The sequence below is a fragment of the Ascaphus truei genome, chromosome 15 (genome assembly GCF_040206685.1).
Source record: "Ascaphus truei isolate aAscTru1 chromosome 15, aAscTru1.hap1, whole genome shotgun sequence".
NCBI lineage: Eukaryota > Metazoa > Chordata > Amphibia > Anura > Ascaphidae > Ascaphus > Ascaphus truei.
In genome coordinates this window covers 10,979,796-10,998,816 of record NC_134497.1, presented here as the reverse complement: position 1 = coordinate 10,998,816, position 19,021 = coordinate 10,979,796, and the positions used below count along the sequence as shown (strand labels likewise).

Here is a 19,021-nt window from a genome sequence, read left to right as displayed (position 1 = left end):
CGCTCTTGTAAATAAATTTTTTAAACTTTCCCGCTTGCTCAATAGCCCGCAATTGAGCCCCCCCTCCCCCGCGCTCGCGCGTCCGCACATTGCAGGACACCCGGTGCTCATGCTCTAAGCATGAGCGCGCTTAGCGCCAGCGGGGGCTCAGCCTTACACCCCCTTTTCCTCACTCCCCCTCTCTCTTGCCCCTACCTTCCATCAATTACCCCACTCTGCTCACTCAACAAAATACATACCAAAAAACCCCACCCCGCAATACATAATAAAAAATACCCGCCCCGCCAATACATATTAAAAAGACCCCCGCCGCCCCAATACATTTTAAAAAGACCCCCAACCCCCCATACATATTTAAAAAAATTGGGCCACACAGGTAAAATCATCATATCCCCATATACCCACCCCCTATCTCTCTCCCCCCCTGCATCTTCCTATATCTCTCTATCTCCCCCCTGCATCTCCATATCTCTTCCCCCCTGCATCTCCCTATATCTCTCTCCCCCCCGCATCTCCCTATATCTCTCCCGCCCCCTCCCTACATCTCCCTATATCTGTCCCGCCCCCCCCCCTGCATCTCCCTATATCTCTCCCGCCCCCTCTCTGCATCTCCCTATATCTCTCTCCCCCCCCCTGCATCTCCCTATATCTCTCTCCCCCCCCTGCATCTCCCTATATCTCTCTCCCCCCCCTGCATCTCCCTATATCTCTCTCCCCCCTGCATCTCCCTATATCTCTCCCCCCCTGCATCTCCCTATATCTCTCTTCCACCCTGCATCTCCCTATATCTCTGTCCCCCCCCCTGCATCTCCCTATATCTCTCTCCCCCCTGCATCTCCCTATATCTCTCCCCCCCCTGCATCTCCCAATATCTCTCTCCCCCCCCTGGATCTCCCTATATCTCTTCCCCCCCCCCCTGCATCTCCCTATATCTCTCTCCCCTCTCCCTATATCTCTCCCCTCTCCCTATATCTCTCTCCCCTCTCCCTATATCTTTCCCGCCCCCCCTATCTGCATCTCCCGCCCGCCCCATCTGCATCCCCCCCTCCCATATGCATCTCCCCCCCCCCCATCTGCATCTCCCAACCCCCCCCCCCTCTGCATCTCCCATCTCCCCCCATATCCTACCTCAGGGCCAGGCAGCTGCAGGTTCGGCGGAGGCGGCACGCGCTCACTAGCAGCAGGTGCCACACTGCTAGCGAGCGGCTGTGAGCGGGCTCTGGGTGGGGAGAGCGAGCCGGGATGCCGTAGGGAGGGACAACCGGGGGGAGGGTGTGCCGGGGTGCCTTGGGAAGTAGTGCCGGGAACCGGAAGGAGAGCCGGGGAGCCAGAGGGAGGGCCGAGGAGCTGGAGGGAGGGAGAGCCGGAGGGAGGCAGAACCGGGGTGCCGAGGGAGGAAGAGCCGGGGGAGGGAAGGCAGGGGAGAGCAGGAGACCACGTGGCCGCCTCTGCGACTGCTTTTTTGTCAAAGCCCCGCCCCCGGCTTCCCATCCAATCCCCTGCGGCCCAGAACAATGAAAATATGTACCTGCTACCGCCGACACAAAAAAACGGACCAGGGAGAAAATCCGGGACATTACCGGGATGGCCCGGCAACAGGGACAGGAGAGAAAAAAACGGGACTGTCCCGGCAAAACCGGGACATCTGGACCCTAACCTTCTCCCCTCTAAGCTGCACATATTAACCCTTTATATATGTGACAGTATCTATCATATCCCCCTCTCCCTTCTCTCCTCTAAGCTGCACATATTAACCCTTTATATATGTGACAGTATCTATCATATTCACCTCTCCCTTCTCTCCTCTAAGCTGCACATATTAAGGATTTTTTAGTCTTTCCTGGTAAGTCTTGCGCTTTAGATCCTGCACTATTTTAGTTACCTCTCCCTATACACCCTAACATCCCGCTGCTAATACCTCTCCCTATACACCCTAACATCCTGCTGCTAATACCTCTCCCTATACACCCTAACACCCGCTGCTAATACCTCTCCCTATACACCCTAACATCCTGCTGCTAATACCTCTCCCTATACACCCTAACATCCTGCTGCTAATACCTGTCCCTATACACCCTAACATCCCGCTGCTAATACCTCTCCCTATACACCCTAACATCCTGCTGCTAATACCTCTCCCTATACACCCTAACATCACGCTGCTAATACCTCTCCCTATACACCCTAACATCCTGCTGCTAATACCTCTCCCTATACACCCTAACATCCCGCTGCTAATACCTCCCTATACACCCTAACATCCCGCTGCTAATACCTCTCCCTATACACCCTAACACCCCGCTGCTAATACCTATCCCTATACACCCTAACACCCTGCTGCTAATACCTCTCCCTATACACCCTAACATCCCGCTGCTAATACCTCTCCCTATACACCCTAACATCCCACCTGCCTTTGGATTTTTGTGACCTGAATGCAGGATTTTGCCCTTTTTTTACATAAAATCAGAGTTGCCACACTCTCATGCATTCCTCCAATTTACCTAAACCATTAATCACTTTGTATACCCCTCTGGAGTCAACTCTTTGGGTCAACTACAAAACTCAGATATTAAAGACTAAGTTACAGGAGGCAAACCTAACAAATACCCGAATAGCTGCAAATAAATGCTGATTTCACAGCGGATTTCGATCTTTAACAAACAATTCACCCCTCTCTACCTGCGATGACAAATAATGAAGTTGTGTAGTGTTTTTTTTTGCAATGTTTATATAATATGAGGAGACAATTGTCACACGAGTGCGTGTGCTATTTTTTTGAGTCATTTTGTCTTGAGACTTTGCCTGTAAGTGCATCACAGATCTTGGCATTGTGCCCATGATCTTATATTGAAGACACAATAGCTACAATGTGGCTTGTTTTTTTTTAACATGGAACAGGAGGCCTTTGTGCTAGGAACTGGAGAGTCACATCAAGTATAGCTATCATATGTTTTATTACATGACCCACGTCAATGATTGTAGGGAAATCATATATATTATTAGCAGAAAGGATGAGTGAACCGATTGGTAGACAGGGACAGATGGGAAGATGGTAGGTAGATACAAAATTATACACGTTTGTCACATACTGCATCCTTTCATCATCAGTTTAACTCTGATCTCTACCTATTTCCTGCCTCTTTCAATATTGTATTCTAGGAAAGGGGGGCTCAACTTCAGTCCTCAAGTCCCCCCTCCCCCCCCAACAGGTCAGGTTTTTAGGATATCCCAGCTTCAGCACAGGTGGCTCAATCAGTCCCTGCTTCAGCACATAGACTGATTGAGCCACCTGTGCTGAAGCTGGGATATCCTGAAAACCAGACCTGTTAGGGTGACTTGAAAGACTGGAGTTGAGCCCCCCTTTGTTCTAGGACATAAGGTATATTAGAAACCCCAGTACGCTCATTACTTGATTTGAATGTTTGTTACATAATAACCATTGTAGAAATCGCCTTTCCTGATATAACACAAATCTTCCCCAATCTAACTAGGTGCTGTTAGCACTGAAAATATAAATGACGTTTTTTCTTCTTCTCGTTATTATTTACAAGTGTATAGATTTGTCCACAGTGGGGCAGTGCTAGCCTGCGTAGATAGCTGGAGAAAGCTTCATTTTACCAACCAAAGCAGAATGTTGCATTATAACGGTATCATCGATAGGCTTTAATAGCAGTGATAACACAGCATTTTACATCATATCCCCCCATAACGTAAAAGCAATAAATCTGAGTAATACCAGCTACAAGGTTTTGTTCCAGAAACTAGCAGTGAATAGCGATGAGCTAACTTTTCTTCACGAGCGCAAATGTTCAGGGACGTGTCTAAGTTCGGGAAAACCCTTTGCTGTTTTCTGGGGGGGGGCTTTTGTTTTTTTCGTTTGGTCAAAAGTTCAACTTTTGCGGCTGCTGCTGAGTGCAGAAAAGCTCGCCATTTGAATTTTTCGTGTTGTGCAAACTTTGTTAATTTTTTTTGCACGAAACATGAAAAAGTTTATCAAAAATGAACCACAAAAAATAAGGACACAAAATGGAGGGATTAGGTGGAATTCCATGTTTTTGCGCATACAAACGTTTGCGGGTGTGCATCGTTTGACGAAAGTTCACACCAATGTCCATGGGATACAATATGTTGGCCTATCTCCAGTAGAATAATATTTCAGAAGAATGTATATGTCCAGCTACTGACTAATCAAAACATTGGGCACAAATGGTTACAGGGAGAAGGAGCGGCTCAGTTAGGAACGACACTGACTGGCACTGAGTTTGTAAAGCAGGAGAGCCTGGTTCAATTCCTGGTGTCGGCTCTTTGTGACCTTGGGCAAGTCACTATATCTCCCTGTGCCTCAGGCACCAAAAACATAGATTGTAAGCTCTACGGGGCAGGGACCTTTGCCTGCAAAATGTCTCTGTAAAGTGCTACGTAAAACTAGCAGCGCTGTACAAGAACATGCTATTATTATTATTCCATAAACGCGTTCCAACAGTTCAATTGCAGCAATTCATACAATAATGAGTAACAAAAAAACGTCTAAAATGTATCTGTAAAGACCCTAATAAAAAAATACTTTATAAATAAAAAAAAGAGCAAAGAGCGTGTAAACTTCGAACGTCAATATGGTGATTGTCAGCATTGCACTCAACAAGTAGAGTTACTTACCAACAGCACGAGTAATGCATGTGCACATATACTGCTCGTGCTTTGTCTGATCAGATGAATTGTACCTGTGGATCCTGTCTCTGTTAAGGAAACAGTACCTAGATGTTAAACACATATTCACATTTATGTGTTAACATATTTTCTGCGGAGCTCCTGGTGTTGGGTTATAAGTGCAGCACCGAGGGTTTAGCAGAGAAAAGAAACACCGACATTTTCATTATACTAAATACAAGCTAAGACATCCATGTACTAATCTCTAAATATTTCACTGGCTTCATGTAATGGCCTTGCCCTTACTAAACAGAATTGGTAACCCAGCTAACTCGTACAATATACAATCCCTGCATGATGAACACGTGTGAAAGATCCCTGCCTGTTATATTTATGAAATGTCTCTATCAACTGTAATAATGTTTCTTTTCCTTTTTTTAATTCCAGTCCAAAAAGGATGAGCAACAATGTGATAACAAAGTGAGTACGATAACTGTCGGGGGGGGGGGGGGGGGGGGAAATCGGATGAGTTCAATCTTTCCATTACTAATAATTTCCTCTAACATCTGACCTGTTTTTCCTTAATAGACTGGTGTGTGAGCTCTTCATTTTTATATCTTGGGTTAGAAGGAAGAATAAAAGTTATTGATAGTGAGTGATGTGTCCATTCGTGGGTCAGTGATACCATACCTCTATCCCAGACTCGGAGAAGAATATAAACCACTTTTTAGCTGGGTCATTAACCCTAATTAACTCCCAGTGGAGCCTGCAATGTATTGCCAAACAAGGAGGGTTTGATTGATTCACTTATTCTACGCATTGTTCAGCAGAAGATTGGAGCTGCTCAAACTTGAGACCCAGGGTGGAGGGACAAGCGAAAAATATATGCGTATAAGCTGCGCGGGATTTTATAGTTGGCTATTAGAATGGAGCAAATGTCTTAAAAATTGGTTCACTCATAAGTTTTATTCATATGTCCGTATACAACAGGTCACCTTGCACATTTACTTTTTATACATACACCCCCCTCCTGCTCACCCACTACTCGGTTTAAACGGTGCCATTATAAATATACTGTCACCAGCACTTAATAGATGTGCTATATAGGGAATTCACGTCTACCTCTTTACACCCTCATTCTTTGTTCTGCATGATTATTCAGGCTGACTTTTCTAGTAAACCCCTTTTCTTTTCTGTTAGTGTTTGCTTAGTAGACATGGGCATTTTTTTCTCTCCAAAATTAGAAGCATTTTTTTTTTAATATTCGTTGGAGTTAAAAAAAATAAAAATAAAAAAAATGCCACTACTTTTTTAAATTATTTATTATTATTATTATTATTTGAATATTCACAAATGGCAAACAAAAATGGTAAGAAAAAAAAGAGAAAGTATACAAAAATGAAACAAAAAAATAAATTATTCACATTTTCTACACTTTGGCACATCTCTAGTGCTTAGCCATTTGCTGCATCTCTCTCAAATACGGACACCATGAAGAATACAAGAAATAGCACAGTACCTAATTTATTTTACCTGACTACCTCCTATAACATCTAACTCCTCCCCTAACGACTAACATGTGTTTTTAGGTTGTGGAAGTACAGGAGGTAAATGTAAAGCCAGAGAAAGCAGCTCCTGTCCCGATACTAACACCGGACACTAAATCCTCTGAACCCAATATCCAACCGCAGATCCCAGCGCAAACCGCAAAGGATGACGCCAAGGCGGCGACGGAACAAACTCCGCGGGCCAAGCCTTTTTGGAGAAAGGTTGGTGATTTGCTGTGATGACATGCTCTAGTTCTGTCATTCTGAAGGATGGGTGTCATTTAAAACTACACTCCTTTTCCACACGTAGGTTATTCATTCAGACAGAGAATACCGGCACATCGAGACGGTTATTCATCACGGTGTATTTGCAATAGAACGTAGCACCCAGCTGCAGATTACAGCACCCAAGTTTATACCTGTATTTTGTTTTACTCCCTCAGGAGGGAGGAGGAGGGAGTTATGTATCAACGTCTCATGGCAGCAAAATGTGTGCAAAAAAAAAGGCACCATATTTATCAAATTAAAAAAATTAAATAATCATTTGAATGGGACTTTTTTTAATTGTGCAGTTTTTGACCCAGTTTTGCCACTGGGAGACTGATCCAAAACCCACAGTTTGTCCCACCTTTATCCAAACTCACCTTGCACTGGGTAATGCAGTAAATTGTTAGTTGAGGTCCTAGTGAAAAGCCTATGGCGTCCCACAATCTGCAGAACAATCTGTAGAGAGCCCCGAGTAATGTTTTTTCCATTGGTTATAACATGCAATATATTGACTAGGGGGTGAGAGAACACGTGAATATATAATGTGATGAGATGTTAGTCTTAGACCTAGCCACTAGTGTTGTGCAAATGTCTTCAGAATTGGTGAGCAAAATTTGTATGCGTTTTTCTGTTAAATTTCACGCACTTTTGCGAAATCTTGCGTTGCCAGAATGTCTCTAGAATGTAATCGGAATTTTGCAATTTTCACGACATTTCATGAATATGGCAGTTTAAAAAGGGCCACTTAACCGTGCCCAATTTTTTTCTCTTAAAGCTTGCCTTTGTTGCAGCTTTGGGGAGGTGTTTGGGGGGGGGGGGGGCGGCAGTTTCACCTGATTTGCAAACTTAACCGAAAACTTCAGACATCTCTACTGACTAATGTTGTGCATTTTGAAAAATAGATTCATATTGCAGCAACTCCCTGCAATATCAGAATGACCCTTCATTTGGGTACAAGCCTTTAACCGAATGTTTTGAATATGCAATGGTATTCATTTTAATGTACAGCATTAGTCTGAAAAGCTTTCAAATGAAAAAGCTTTTAAATGTTAAATGCGGGTGTCAAAATTGTTAGGGAAATTGTTACGTTGCTTTCCAATGTACAGTATTGCTGAGTGAAACTTCAGCAGAGAAATCATCCGAGTCCTTCTTCTACCTGTGAGATTTATCCTGCACTTTGCACTTTATTCTTTCTACAAGAAACGGATTTATATTCTAGCTTTGGCTTTTCTGGAATCTCAACTCTAGAGAAGTGAACAAACCATCTCTAAAACCTCTTTACAGCTGCTATGAACAACAGTCTTCCCCAATGAACTACATTTCACTTCTTCTTCTACTTCTTATGTGATCGGGAGACTTGGATTCTTTTCCCTTTTTTCAAGTCTTGTCTAAAGATTTTAAAGCGGCACCGTGTCAGATTTATTTCCCCTTTATTTTTCATATAGGATTGAAGCAGATTCTCTGAAACTGAACCCCGTTAATTTCAGCTCTGGGGACCCCCTGCTTTCAGAGATAATTATGTCCATAGGGAGCACCGGTAGCCGTTCAGCTCGGTTTCCAGGGTTCATGTAATGGTGGCGTTTCAAAGCTCCCACGCCCTGAGTGCCAATAGGAAACCGTGATGTCATTAGGTGAGGCTTCCTATTGGCACACGTGACGCGAGAGCTCAGCCGGAGCGGCTACCAGTACCCCCTACGGAGTGGGGAGGTAAGGATCTCCGGATGTAGGGCGTCCCCGGAGCGGAGACACCCTGCTTCAAACCTGTGTTAAAAAAAAAACATGGCATGAATTGCTCCTTTAAGATCAATTTCCATCTTTTCTTTGGACAGCTGATTCTGGTTTCTGGTGACACATTGTATGCTCTTCTTTCTTTTTTGGTGACTTCTCTGTAACCTCATTGCTTTCGGGGGATTTCTCGGTCCATCTCTTATTCATAAGAATAATGCACAATCCGTCCCTGTTGCATCTTGTATCACATGTGATAATCAGTGGCCCCCTCTTCTCTCTCCTTCGCATCTGTTCTACACTTGCTCTGGGCATCGGGAATACGTGATATTGTGCATATTAAATCGCTACCAGTTCTAACATGTTCCTGATGCATCATATTAATGTAACTATTCTTTCTTCAGTCTTTTAAAGAAGAGACACCGACCAGTAAGGTACAAGAGAATGTAAGTTCATTTTGTAAAATACATTTTAATGGATTATTATCCACAAGTATGACTCCACTGCCATAAACATGTAAGGGTGTCTGTACCCAGGCAATTTTGGAGCAAAACTGTGACATTTTCATCCTGTATCTATACATTTTCCTCCAGTTTTGCCCCGTCTATCTCATCTTGCACCTTGGGGAGAGTCAGTAGGAGGAGTTGGGGAGGCGTTACATGGTGCACAGATTATAATGAGATGTACCACATTCTGCGTCTCTGCCCCAGCTTGCACCTTGGGGAGAGTCAGTAGAAGGAGTTGGGGGAGAGTTACATGGTGCACAGATTATAATGAGATGTATCACATTCTGTGTCTCTGCCCCAGCTTGCACCTTGGGTGGAGTCAGTAGGAGGAGTTGGGGAGAGTTACACGGTGCACAGATTATAATGAGATGTATCACATTCTGCATCTCTGCCCCAGCTTGCACCTTGGGGAGAGTCAGTAGGGGGAGTTGGGGGGAGTTACATGGTACACAGATTATAATGAGATGTATCACATTCTGCATCTCTGCCCCAGCTTGCACCTTGGGGAGAGTCAGTAGGAGGAGTTGGGGGAGAGTTACATGGTGCACAGATTATAATGAGATGTATCACATTCTGCGTCTCTGCCCCAGCTTGCACCTTGGGGAGAGTCAGTAGGAGGAGTTGGGGGGAGTTACATGGTGCACATATTATAATGAGAAGTATCACATTCTGCGTCTCTGCCCCAGCTTGCACCTTGGGGAGAGTCAGTAGGAGGAGTTGGGGGGAGTTACATGGTGCACAGGTTATGATGAGATGTAACACTTGCGCTGCCCACGAGCAAGACAGGACCCCTGTACTGAGGTGGGGAATTAGTAAATCACACACCCACATCAGCGGAAGCGTGCCTGGCAGGTGGATAGTCAACGTAGTCGGGTCTGGGTTGGAGAGAGTGGGTTAGTAGACACTTGCCAGTGTCTTGGATTGGAGAAGTTAGAAAGTTAGCCATGGTCTGGGGTTGGAGAGGTCAGAATCATGGTAGTCCATATAGCCGTGGTCTGGGGTTGGAGAGGTCCACAGAAAAGAAGGTAAGCCGGGGTCAGTATTCAGAGAGGTTCCAAAGTCACACCGGGTCGGTACACGAAGAATCAAGCTGCAGGGCAAACACAGGACAAGGGAGCAAGGCACGACAAAACGCAGGCGCGCAAGGCTACAACCAGTTATGCTCAGCAAAGCCGGCGTGAAGGACCAAGGTATATAAGGCATACAGGATCCAATGAGACAAGGGGTGGGAACGGAGGCGCGGCCTCTGCAGAGGCACAGATTAGCTACAGGAGACAAGTGGGCTCGGAGAATACTTGCCACGCAGCTGGGGAGCGGTGCACATCATCACGTGTGCACGCCGCGCGCGTGAGAAGCGCGACGTGTCCGAGGGGGCAAAGCCAAGCTCCGTGGCACTCTAAAAGAGCTGCGCTCACGCTCTATAAACAGATCGGGGTGCGCGCGCACACACTGGTGCCAGAGCGGACGTCTGAGTCAATGCAGGAACACGTCGCAAAGGACATGTTCCCCGATTCCTTACAGATGTATCACATTCTGCGTGTCTTCACAATTCTTTTGGCTAAAAAAATCTCCCATACAGTAAAAGTCTAACATTTTGCACCAAAAGACAGAGCCGTGCATCGAAACAAGCTGTTCTCGCCGCTGAGACATGCACCCCTTATTGACTTGCAGTGTGTTTTTCAGTTTGGTTGCTGTGATTTTCCAAAAACAGAATTACAAACATCAAAACCTCACTACTATCGCGCGCGGTGAGATTATGAACTAAATGTAAAATGTCATTTCCTTGGCATTTATGTGACATTAGATCGGCTTCTCCTGTGAACAATGTAACATTGTAGCAGCGCTGATTCCTGAACATACAACGATCTGCGGAATGATATTTATCAGCAGTTCCTGATATGTGGAATTTGCGTCTTCAAGTCGAGAAAATGTTTGTCGATCACAAACTATTCTCTTACTTTCTTCTACTGTGTATCTAGGATATTTGGTCGCGGACGTTTTGCCGCGACCAAATCCCTGCCGGCGTTTTGCCGCTGCTCACCTCACTGCAGGGACCTTTCACCGCGGCTACTTCACCGCCAAGGTCTGTCCCTAACCTTACCCTAAAAGCCTTTAATGTTAACTCATAATACCAACACTACCCCTTACCCTAATCCCCTACCCCAAAAAGATGAACCCCTTTACCCTAAAAAGATGAACCCCTTTACCCTAAATAGATGAACCCCTTTACCCTAAAAAGATGAGCCCCTTAACCTAAGACTTTACTGTAAAACCCCTTAAACTAATCCCCTACCCTAAAAACCTAACCCCTATCCTTAACCCCCTATCCTAACCGCTAAATTAACCTTTAAAAGACTTACCTTGGCGGAGCGGCCGGCGGCTGAGTGTCCAGCTGGTGGAGTGGCTGCGACGTAGGATTCCCCCTGCGGCCGGACGCTGGCGGTGACTTGGTCACAGCGAGATGACCACAACCAAATGTCCGATTCCAGGAAGCAGGGGGTCTCCGGAGCCGAACCGCAAACATTTCAGCTCCGGGACCCCCTGCTTCCCCGGATACGTGCCTCCGTAGTGCCGCGCCTGTAGCCCGCGGTCGGACGCGCTATATGGCGGTTTAAGGGTCACGTGGGACAATACAAAGCCGCCACATCACCCATCGTGGCTTCCGTCCGGCCGCGGGACCTTTAAACATTCAGGAGAGGCCGGCGTGGCCTATGAGGGGTGGGGGGGGGGGGAATATTACTTTGTTTAATTGTTTGGAGATTTTAATATGGAAGATTTCTTATTTTTTTACGCTTTGTATCAATCTAAATGTCTCATTTATTCCCCCTGTGATATATTTCACTCTCTCCTTTTCACTGTGATTCTTTAATATTTCTTAGGGCTATTGTCATCTTTATACCTTCTTTCTGAATCCTAGATCAAACCTTTAAATACCTTTTCGTCTTTTTACTCTCCTTATTCTTATTTATTATTATTTATTTATTATCATCCTGTTCTTACAAAATATCCACATCCCACAATGAATGAGCCGCTAGTTATAGTAGTAGTGGTCAACTCTTGCTTTTTCTAATGATATTTATGCAACTATTCCTTCTTCAGTCTTCTAAAGAAGAACCGCCGGCCAGCAAACTAACACCCAATGTAAGTTACCGTCGCTGTATTAATAAATAGAGTCATTTCCCCAATTGTTCTTTTAAATGGTTGTCTTTTTGTGGGTGTTCCAGTTGCCAGTTAGGGAGTGGGGGTCCCGTGAGAAAATGTTGGTAATAAGCTGCCATAGCTGCCGAGCGGGCCGTTTTCGGATGACATTTCCTATTGTGTTCACTAGATGGACTTATAGAGAATGCCCCTATTTAGGGATAAAATTCACCTTCGGACACTTTGCAGATTGAAATGAATCTTAGCCATTTGCTGCATCTCTCTCAAATACGGACAGCATGAAGAATAGAAGAAATAGCACAGCACCTAATGTATTTTACCCGACTTCCTCCTATAACATGTAACTCCTCCCCTAACGACTAACATGTGCTTTTAGGTGGTGGAAGTACAGCTGGTAACTGTAAAGCCAGAGAAAGCAGCCCCTGTGCAGATACTAACACCGGACACTAAATCCTCTGAACCCAATATCCAACCGCAGATCCCAGCGCAAACCGCAAAGGATGACGCCAAGGCGGCGACGGAACAAACTCCGCGGGCCAAGCCTTTTTGGAGAAAGGTTGGTGATTTGCTGTGATGAGATGAACAAACCATCTCTAAAACCTCTTTACAACGGCTACGAACAACAATCTTCCCCAAAGAACTACATATGACTTCATCTTCTACTTCTTATGTGATCGGGAGACTTGGGTCTGTCCCTTTGTCTAAAGATTTTAAAGTGGCAATCATGTAAAAAAAATGTCTTCTTTAATGTTTATATAAGGTTTGAAGCAGGGGGTCTCTGTAGCTGAACCCCATTAATTTCAGCTCTGGGGATCCCCAGCTTCCAGAGATAATTAACTCCGTAAGGGGTGCCAGTACGCGCTCTGCTCGGGTACCAGGGTTCATGTAATGGCGGTGTTTCAAAGCTCCCACGCCCTGTGGGCCAATAGGAAGCCGTGATGTCATTAGGTGAGGCTTCCTATTAGCCCACATGACACGAGAGCTTTAAAACCCAGCCAGCTCAGCCGGAGCAGCTACCAGTACCCCCTATGGAGTGGGGAGGTAAGAATCTCCGGAAGCAGGGGGTCCCCGAAGCTGAAATTAATGGGGTTTATTTTATTTTTTTAAATGACATGGATCGCTCCTTTAAGGTATAATTCCATCTTTTCTTTGATGGACATCTGATTCTGGTTTCTGGTGACACGTTGTATGCTCTTCTTTCTTTTTTTGGTGACTTCTCTGTAACCTCATTGCTTTTGGGGGATTTCTCTGTCCATCTATTCTTCATAAGAATAATGCACAATCCGTCCCTGTTGCATCTTGTATCACATGTGATAATCAGTGGCCCCCTCTTCTCACTCCTTCACATCTGTTCTACACTTGCTCTTGGCATCGGGAATACGTGATATTGTGCATTTTAAATCGCTGCCAGTTCTAACAAATTCCTGATGCATCATATTAATGTAATTATTCTTTCTTCAGTCTTTTAAAGAAGAGCCACTGACCAGTAAGGTACAAGAGAATGTAAGTTACTTTTGTAAGATACATTTTAGTGGATAATTATCCATAAGTATGACACCACTGCCATACAAATGTACGGGTGTCTGTACCAAGGCAATTTTGGAGCAAAACTGGGGCATTTTATCCTGTGTCTATACATCAAAGCATTTTGCCCCGACTGCCCCAGCTTGCACCTTGGGGAGAGTCGGTTGGGGGAGTTACATGGGGCACAGATTATAATGAGATGTATCACATTCTGCGTCTCTGCCCCAGCTTGCACCTCGGGGAGAGTCAGTAGGAGGAGTTGGGGAGGAGTTACATGACACACAGATTATAATGAGATGTATCACATTCTGCGTCTCTGCTCCAGTTTGCACCTTGGGGAGAGTCAGTAGGAGTTGGGGGAGTTACATGGGGCACAGATTATAATGAGATGTATCACATTCTGCGTGTCTGCCCCAGCATGCACCTTGGGGAGAGTCAGTAGGAGGAGTTGGGGGGAGTTACATGATGCACAGATTATAATGAGATGTATCACATTCTGCGTCTCTCTCTGCCCCAGCTTGCACCTTGGGGAGAGTCAGTAGGAGGAGTTGGGGGGAGTTACATGGTGCACAGATTATAATGCGATGTATCACATTCTGCGTCTCTCTGCCCCATTATTTTTGCAAACAAAATCTCCCATAGTGTAAAATTATGCACCGCAAACACTTCAGCTCCGGGACCCCCTGCTTCCCCGGATACGTGCCTCCGTAGTGCCGCGCCTGTAGCCCGCGGTCGGACGCGCTATATGGCGGTTTAAGGGTCACGTGGGCCAATACAAAGCCGCCATATCACCCATCGTGGCTTCCTTCCGGTCGCGGGACCTTTAAACATTCAGGAGAGGCCGGCGTGGCCTATGGGGGGGGAGGGAGTATTACTTTGTTTAATTGTTTGGAGATTTTAATATGGGAGATTATTTCTTTTTTTAGACTTTGTATCAATCTAAATGTCTCATTTATTCCCCCTGTGATATATTTCACTGTCTCCTTTTCACTATTAAATATTTAATAGTGTCAACTTTATACCTTCTATCTCAATACTAGATCAAGCCTTTTAAATACCTTCTTGTCTTTTTACTCTCCTTATTCTTCTTATTTTTATTATCTTATTTATTTTTACTAGTATTCTATTTTTACAACACACACACATCCCACAATGAATGAGCCGCTAGTTATAGTAGTAGTGGTCAACTCTTGATTTTTCTAATGATATTTATGTAACTATTCCTTCTTCAGTCTTCTAAAGAAGAGCCACCGGCCAGCAAACTAACCCCCAATGTAAGTTACCGTCGCTGTAATTATAAATAGAAAGTCATTTTTCCAATTATTCTTTTAAGTGGTTGTCTTTTTGTGGGGGCTCCAGTTGTCGGTGAGTGAGTGGGGGTCCCATGAGAAAATGCTGGTAATAGGGGACATTTTTTTTCCCCTCTGCTCAAAAAGGTTAATAATTGTTACACTGTAATCTTATAAAATATATATATATGTGCGTGTGTGTGTGCGTGTGTGTGTGTGTGTGTGTGTGTGTGTGTGTGTGTCTGTGTGCGTGTGTGCGTGCGTGTTTAGTATATTAGGTTTACTAACTATGCACCTTTTAAGCCAAGCTGTGTAACACGGCAGGTATAAGACCATGTTAACATGGATTACTAAAGAGTGACACTATGCTCATTTGCATGTCATTACCCAGAATCCCTGGCTGCAGTGGAAGCACTGTTTGCTAAGCAATAATGTGGAAAGACAGTGTTGCAGACCTGTCTCAGACGTGCAAATGCACCACAAGTGGGTATTTTATTTACTGTACACAGTATGGTGGAGGGGTTTGTGTCACCTTTTTTAATTTTTTTTTGTACCCACCGTAACTTTTTTAATGTCTGGTTATATTAACAAACACATATAACCCTTTCTTCTGCACAAATATTTGATGTTGTGCCTGGGCTTCTGCAAACACATACAGTAAAACATTTCTACAGCTCTTAGAAGGTAGAACCGATCTGGGCAGCTCTACCGGTCAGTACGGTAAGAGAGGTGAAGAAACGGTGACACCATTATCTCAAGGGGCCCAGTAATAATGACTCTTTGGAGCTGGTTGAATAGCGCCTGCATGCTTCATTCGGTGAAAAATGCTCATTGACATCTAAATTATTAGAGAACACTTCCTCGCCCCCTCTTCGTCGCCTCTTCTCCATGATCATTTCGGTGTGATGTTTCCTTCACCTTCTTTTGGGGGCTTAGTGTATATCCACTAAAGCTGCCGAGCGGAACGTTTGTAGACGACAGTTCTCATCGTCTTCACTAGATGGACTTATACGAAAAGCCAATAGGGATAAAATTCACCTTCGGACACTTTGCAGATTGAAATGAATCTTAGCCATTTGCTGCATCTCTCTAAAATACGGACGGCATGAAGTATACAAGAAATAGCACAGTACCTAATGTATTTTACCCGACTTCCTCCTATAACATCTAACTCCTCCCCTAACGACTAACATGTGCTTTTAGGTGGTGGAAGTACAGCTGGTAAATGTAAAGCCAGAGAAAGCAGCTCCTGTGCAGATACTAACACCGGACACTAAATCCTCTGAACCCAATATCCAACCGCAGATCCCAGCGCAAACCGCAAAGGATGACGCCAAGGCGGCGACAGAACAAACTCCGCGGGCCAAGCCTTTTTGGAGAAAGGTTGGTGATTTGCTGTGATAATATGAACAAACCATCTCTAAAACCTCTTTACATCGGCTATGAACAGCATTCTTCCCCAGGAACTACATATGACTTCATCTTCTACTTCTTATGTGATCGGGAGACTTGGGTCTGTCCCTTTTTTCAGATATTAAAGCGGCACCAAGTCAGATATTTTTTACCTTTTTAAATTTTTACACAGGATTGAAGCAGAGTCTATGTAGCTGAACCCCATTAATTTCAGCTCTGGGGATCCCCATCTTCCGGAGATCCTTATCTCCATAGGGGGAGCCAGTACCCGCTCTGCTCGGGTACCAGGTTTCATGTAATGGCGGTGTTTCAAGACTCCCACGCCCTGCGGACCAATAGGAAGCCGTGATGTCATTAGGTGAGGCTTCCTATTAGCCCACATGACACGAGAGCTTTAAACTTTAAAACCCAGCAAGCTCAGCCGGAGCAGCTACCAGTACCCCCTACAGAGGGGGGAGGTAAGAATCTCCGGAAGCAGGGGGTCCCCGAAGCTGAAATTAATGTTTTGATTTTTTTTTTTTTTTTTAAATGACATGGATTGCTCCTTTAAGGTAAAATTCCATCTTTTCTTTGATGGACATCTGATTCTGGTTTCTGGTGACACGTTGTATGCTCTTCTTTCTTTTTTTGGTGACTTCTCTGTAACCTCATTGCTTTTGGGGGATTTCTCGGTCCATCTCTTCTTCATAAGAATAATGCACAATCCGTCCCTGTTGCATCTTGTATCACATGTGATAATCAGAGGCCCCCTCTTCTCTCTCCTTCGCATCTGTTCTACACTTGCTCTGGGCATCGGGAATACGTGATATTGTGCATTTTAAATCGCTGTCAGTTCTAACATATTCCTGATGCATCATATTAATGTAATTATTCTTTCTTCAGTCTTTTAAAGAAGAGCCACCGACCAGTAAGGTACAAGAGAATGTAAGTTACTTTTGTAAGATACATTTTAGTGGATAATTATCCATAAGTATGACACCACTGCCATACAAATGTACGGGTGTCTGTACCAAGGCAATTTTGGAGCAAAACTGGGGCATTTTATCCTGTGTCTATACATCAAAGCATTTTGCCCCGACTGCCCCAGCTTGCACCTTGGGGAGAGTCGGTTGGGGGAGTTACATGGGGCACAGATTATAATGAGATGTATCACATTCTGTGTCTCTGCCCCAGCTTGCACCTTGGGGAGAGTCAGTAGGAGGAGTTGGGGAGGAGTTACATGGTGCACAGGTTATAATGAGATGTATCACATTCTGCGTCACTGCCCCAGCTTGCACCTTGGGGAGAGTCAGTAGGAGGAGTTGGGGAGGAGTTACATGACACACAGATTATAATGAGATGTATCACATTCTGCGTCTCTGCTCCAGTTTGCACCATGGGGAGTGTCAGTAGGAGTTGGGGGAGTTACATGGGGCACAGATTATAATGAGATGTATCACATTCTGCGTCTCTGCTCCAGTTTGCACCATGGGGAGAGTCAGTAGGAGGATTTGGGGGAGTTACATGGGGCACAGATTATAATGAGATGTATCACATTCTGCGTCTCTCTGCCCCATTATTTTTGCAAACAAAATCTCCCATAGTGTAAAATTATGCACGGCAAACACTTCAGCTCCGGGACCCCCTGCTTCCCCGGATACGTGCCTCCGTAGTGCCGCGCCTGTAGCCCGCGGTCGGACGCGCTATATGGCGGTTTAAGGGTCACGTGGGCCAATACAAAGCCGCCACATCACCCATCGTGGCTTCCTTCCAGCCGCGGGACCTTTAAACATTCAGGAGAGGCCGGCGTGGCCTATGGGGGGGGGGGGGGGTGGGGAGTATTACTTTGTTTAATTGTTTGGAGATTTTAATATGGGAGATTATTTCTTTTTTTAGACTTTGTATCAATCTAAATGTCTAATTTATTCCCCCTGTGTTATATTTCACTGTCTCCTTTTCACTATTAAATATTTAATAGTGTCATCTTTATACCTTCTATCTCAATACTAGATCAAGCCTTTTAAATACCTTCTTGTCTTTTTACTCTCCTTATTCTTCTTATTATCTTATTTATTTTTACTAGTATTCTATTCTTACAACACACACATATCCCACAATGAATGAGCCGCTAGTTATACTAGTAGTGGTCAACACTTGATTTTTCTAATTATATTTATGTAACTATTCCTTCTTCAGTCTTCTAAAGAAGAGCCGCCGACCAGCAAATTAACACCCAATGTAAGTTACCGTCGCTGTATTAATAAATAGAAAGTCATTCTTCCAATTGTGCTTTTAAGTGGTTGTCTTTTTGTGGGGGCTCCAGTTGTCGGTGAGTGAGTGGGGGTCCCATGAGAAAATGCTGGTAATAGGGGACATTTTTTCCCCTCTGCTCAAAAAGGTTAATAATTGTTACACTGTAATCTTATAAAATATATATATATTTTTTTATATATATAATATATATATATAGTGTGTGTGTGTGTGTGTGTGTGCGTGCATGCGTGTGTGTGTGTGTGTGTGTGTGGTGTCATTAGTATATTAGGTTTACTAACTATGCACCTTTTAAGCCAAGCTGTGTAACACGGCAGGCATCAGACCATGTTATCATGGATTACTAAAGAGTGACACTATGCTCATTTGCATGTCATTACCCAGAATCCCTGGCTGCAGTGGAAGCACTGTTTGCTAAGCAATAATGGGGAAAGACAGTGTTGCAGACCTGTCTCAGACGTGCAAATGCACCACAAGTGGGTATTTTATTTACTGTACACAGTATGGTGGAGGGTTTGTGTCACCTTTATTAAAAAAAATTTTGTACCCATCGTATCTTTTTTAATGTCTGGTTATATTAACAAACACATATAACCCTTTCTTCTGCACAAATATTTGATGTTGTGCCTGGGCTTCTGCAAACACATACAGTAAAACATTTCTACAGCTCTTACATGGTAGAACCGATCTG

At 44.5% G+C, this 19,021-nt stretch overlaps 1 protein-coding gene across 25 annotated transcripts in view; it reads left to right on the top strand.

The window, feature by feature from the left end:
• Nucleotides 1-19,021, top strand: part of BCAS1 (brain enriched myelin associated protein 1) — an 80,139-nt gene that overhangs the window by 45,349 nt on the left and 15,769 nt on the right. For 7 of the 25 annotated variants that reach the window (XM_075571574.1, XM_075571578.1, XM_075571565.1 and 4 more), the window contains 10 exons: nucleotides 5,098-5,130; nucleotides 6,240-6,419; nucleotides 8,594-8,635; nucleotides 11,795-11,836; nucleotides 12,231-12,410; nucleotides 13,316-13,357; nucleotides 14,611-14,652; nucleotides 15,871-16,050; nucleotides 16,963-17,004; nucleotides 18,256-18,297. In XM_075571574.1, coding sequence (XP_075427689.1) covers nucleotides 5,098-5,130; nucleotides 6,240-6,419; nucleotides 8,594-8,635; nucleotides 11,795-11,836; nucleotides 12,231-12,410; nucleotides 13,316-13,357; nucleotides 14,611-14,652; nucleotides 15,871-16,050; nucleotides 16,963-17,004; nucleotides 18,256-18,297 — 825 coding nt within the window. The remainder of the gene's footprint in view (nucleotides 1-5,097; nucleotides 5,131-6,239; nucleotides 6,420-8,593; nucleotides 8,636-11,794; nucleotides 11,837-12,230; nucleotides 12,411-13,315; nucleotides 13,358-14,610; nucleotides 14,653-15,870; nucleotides 16,051-16,962; nucleotides 17,005-18,255; nucleotides 18,298-19,021) is intronic. The other 18 variants (XM_075571576.1, XM_075571570.1, XM_075571582.1 and 15 more) reach the window with 15 other exon arrangements.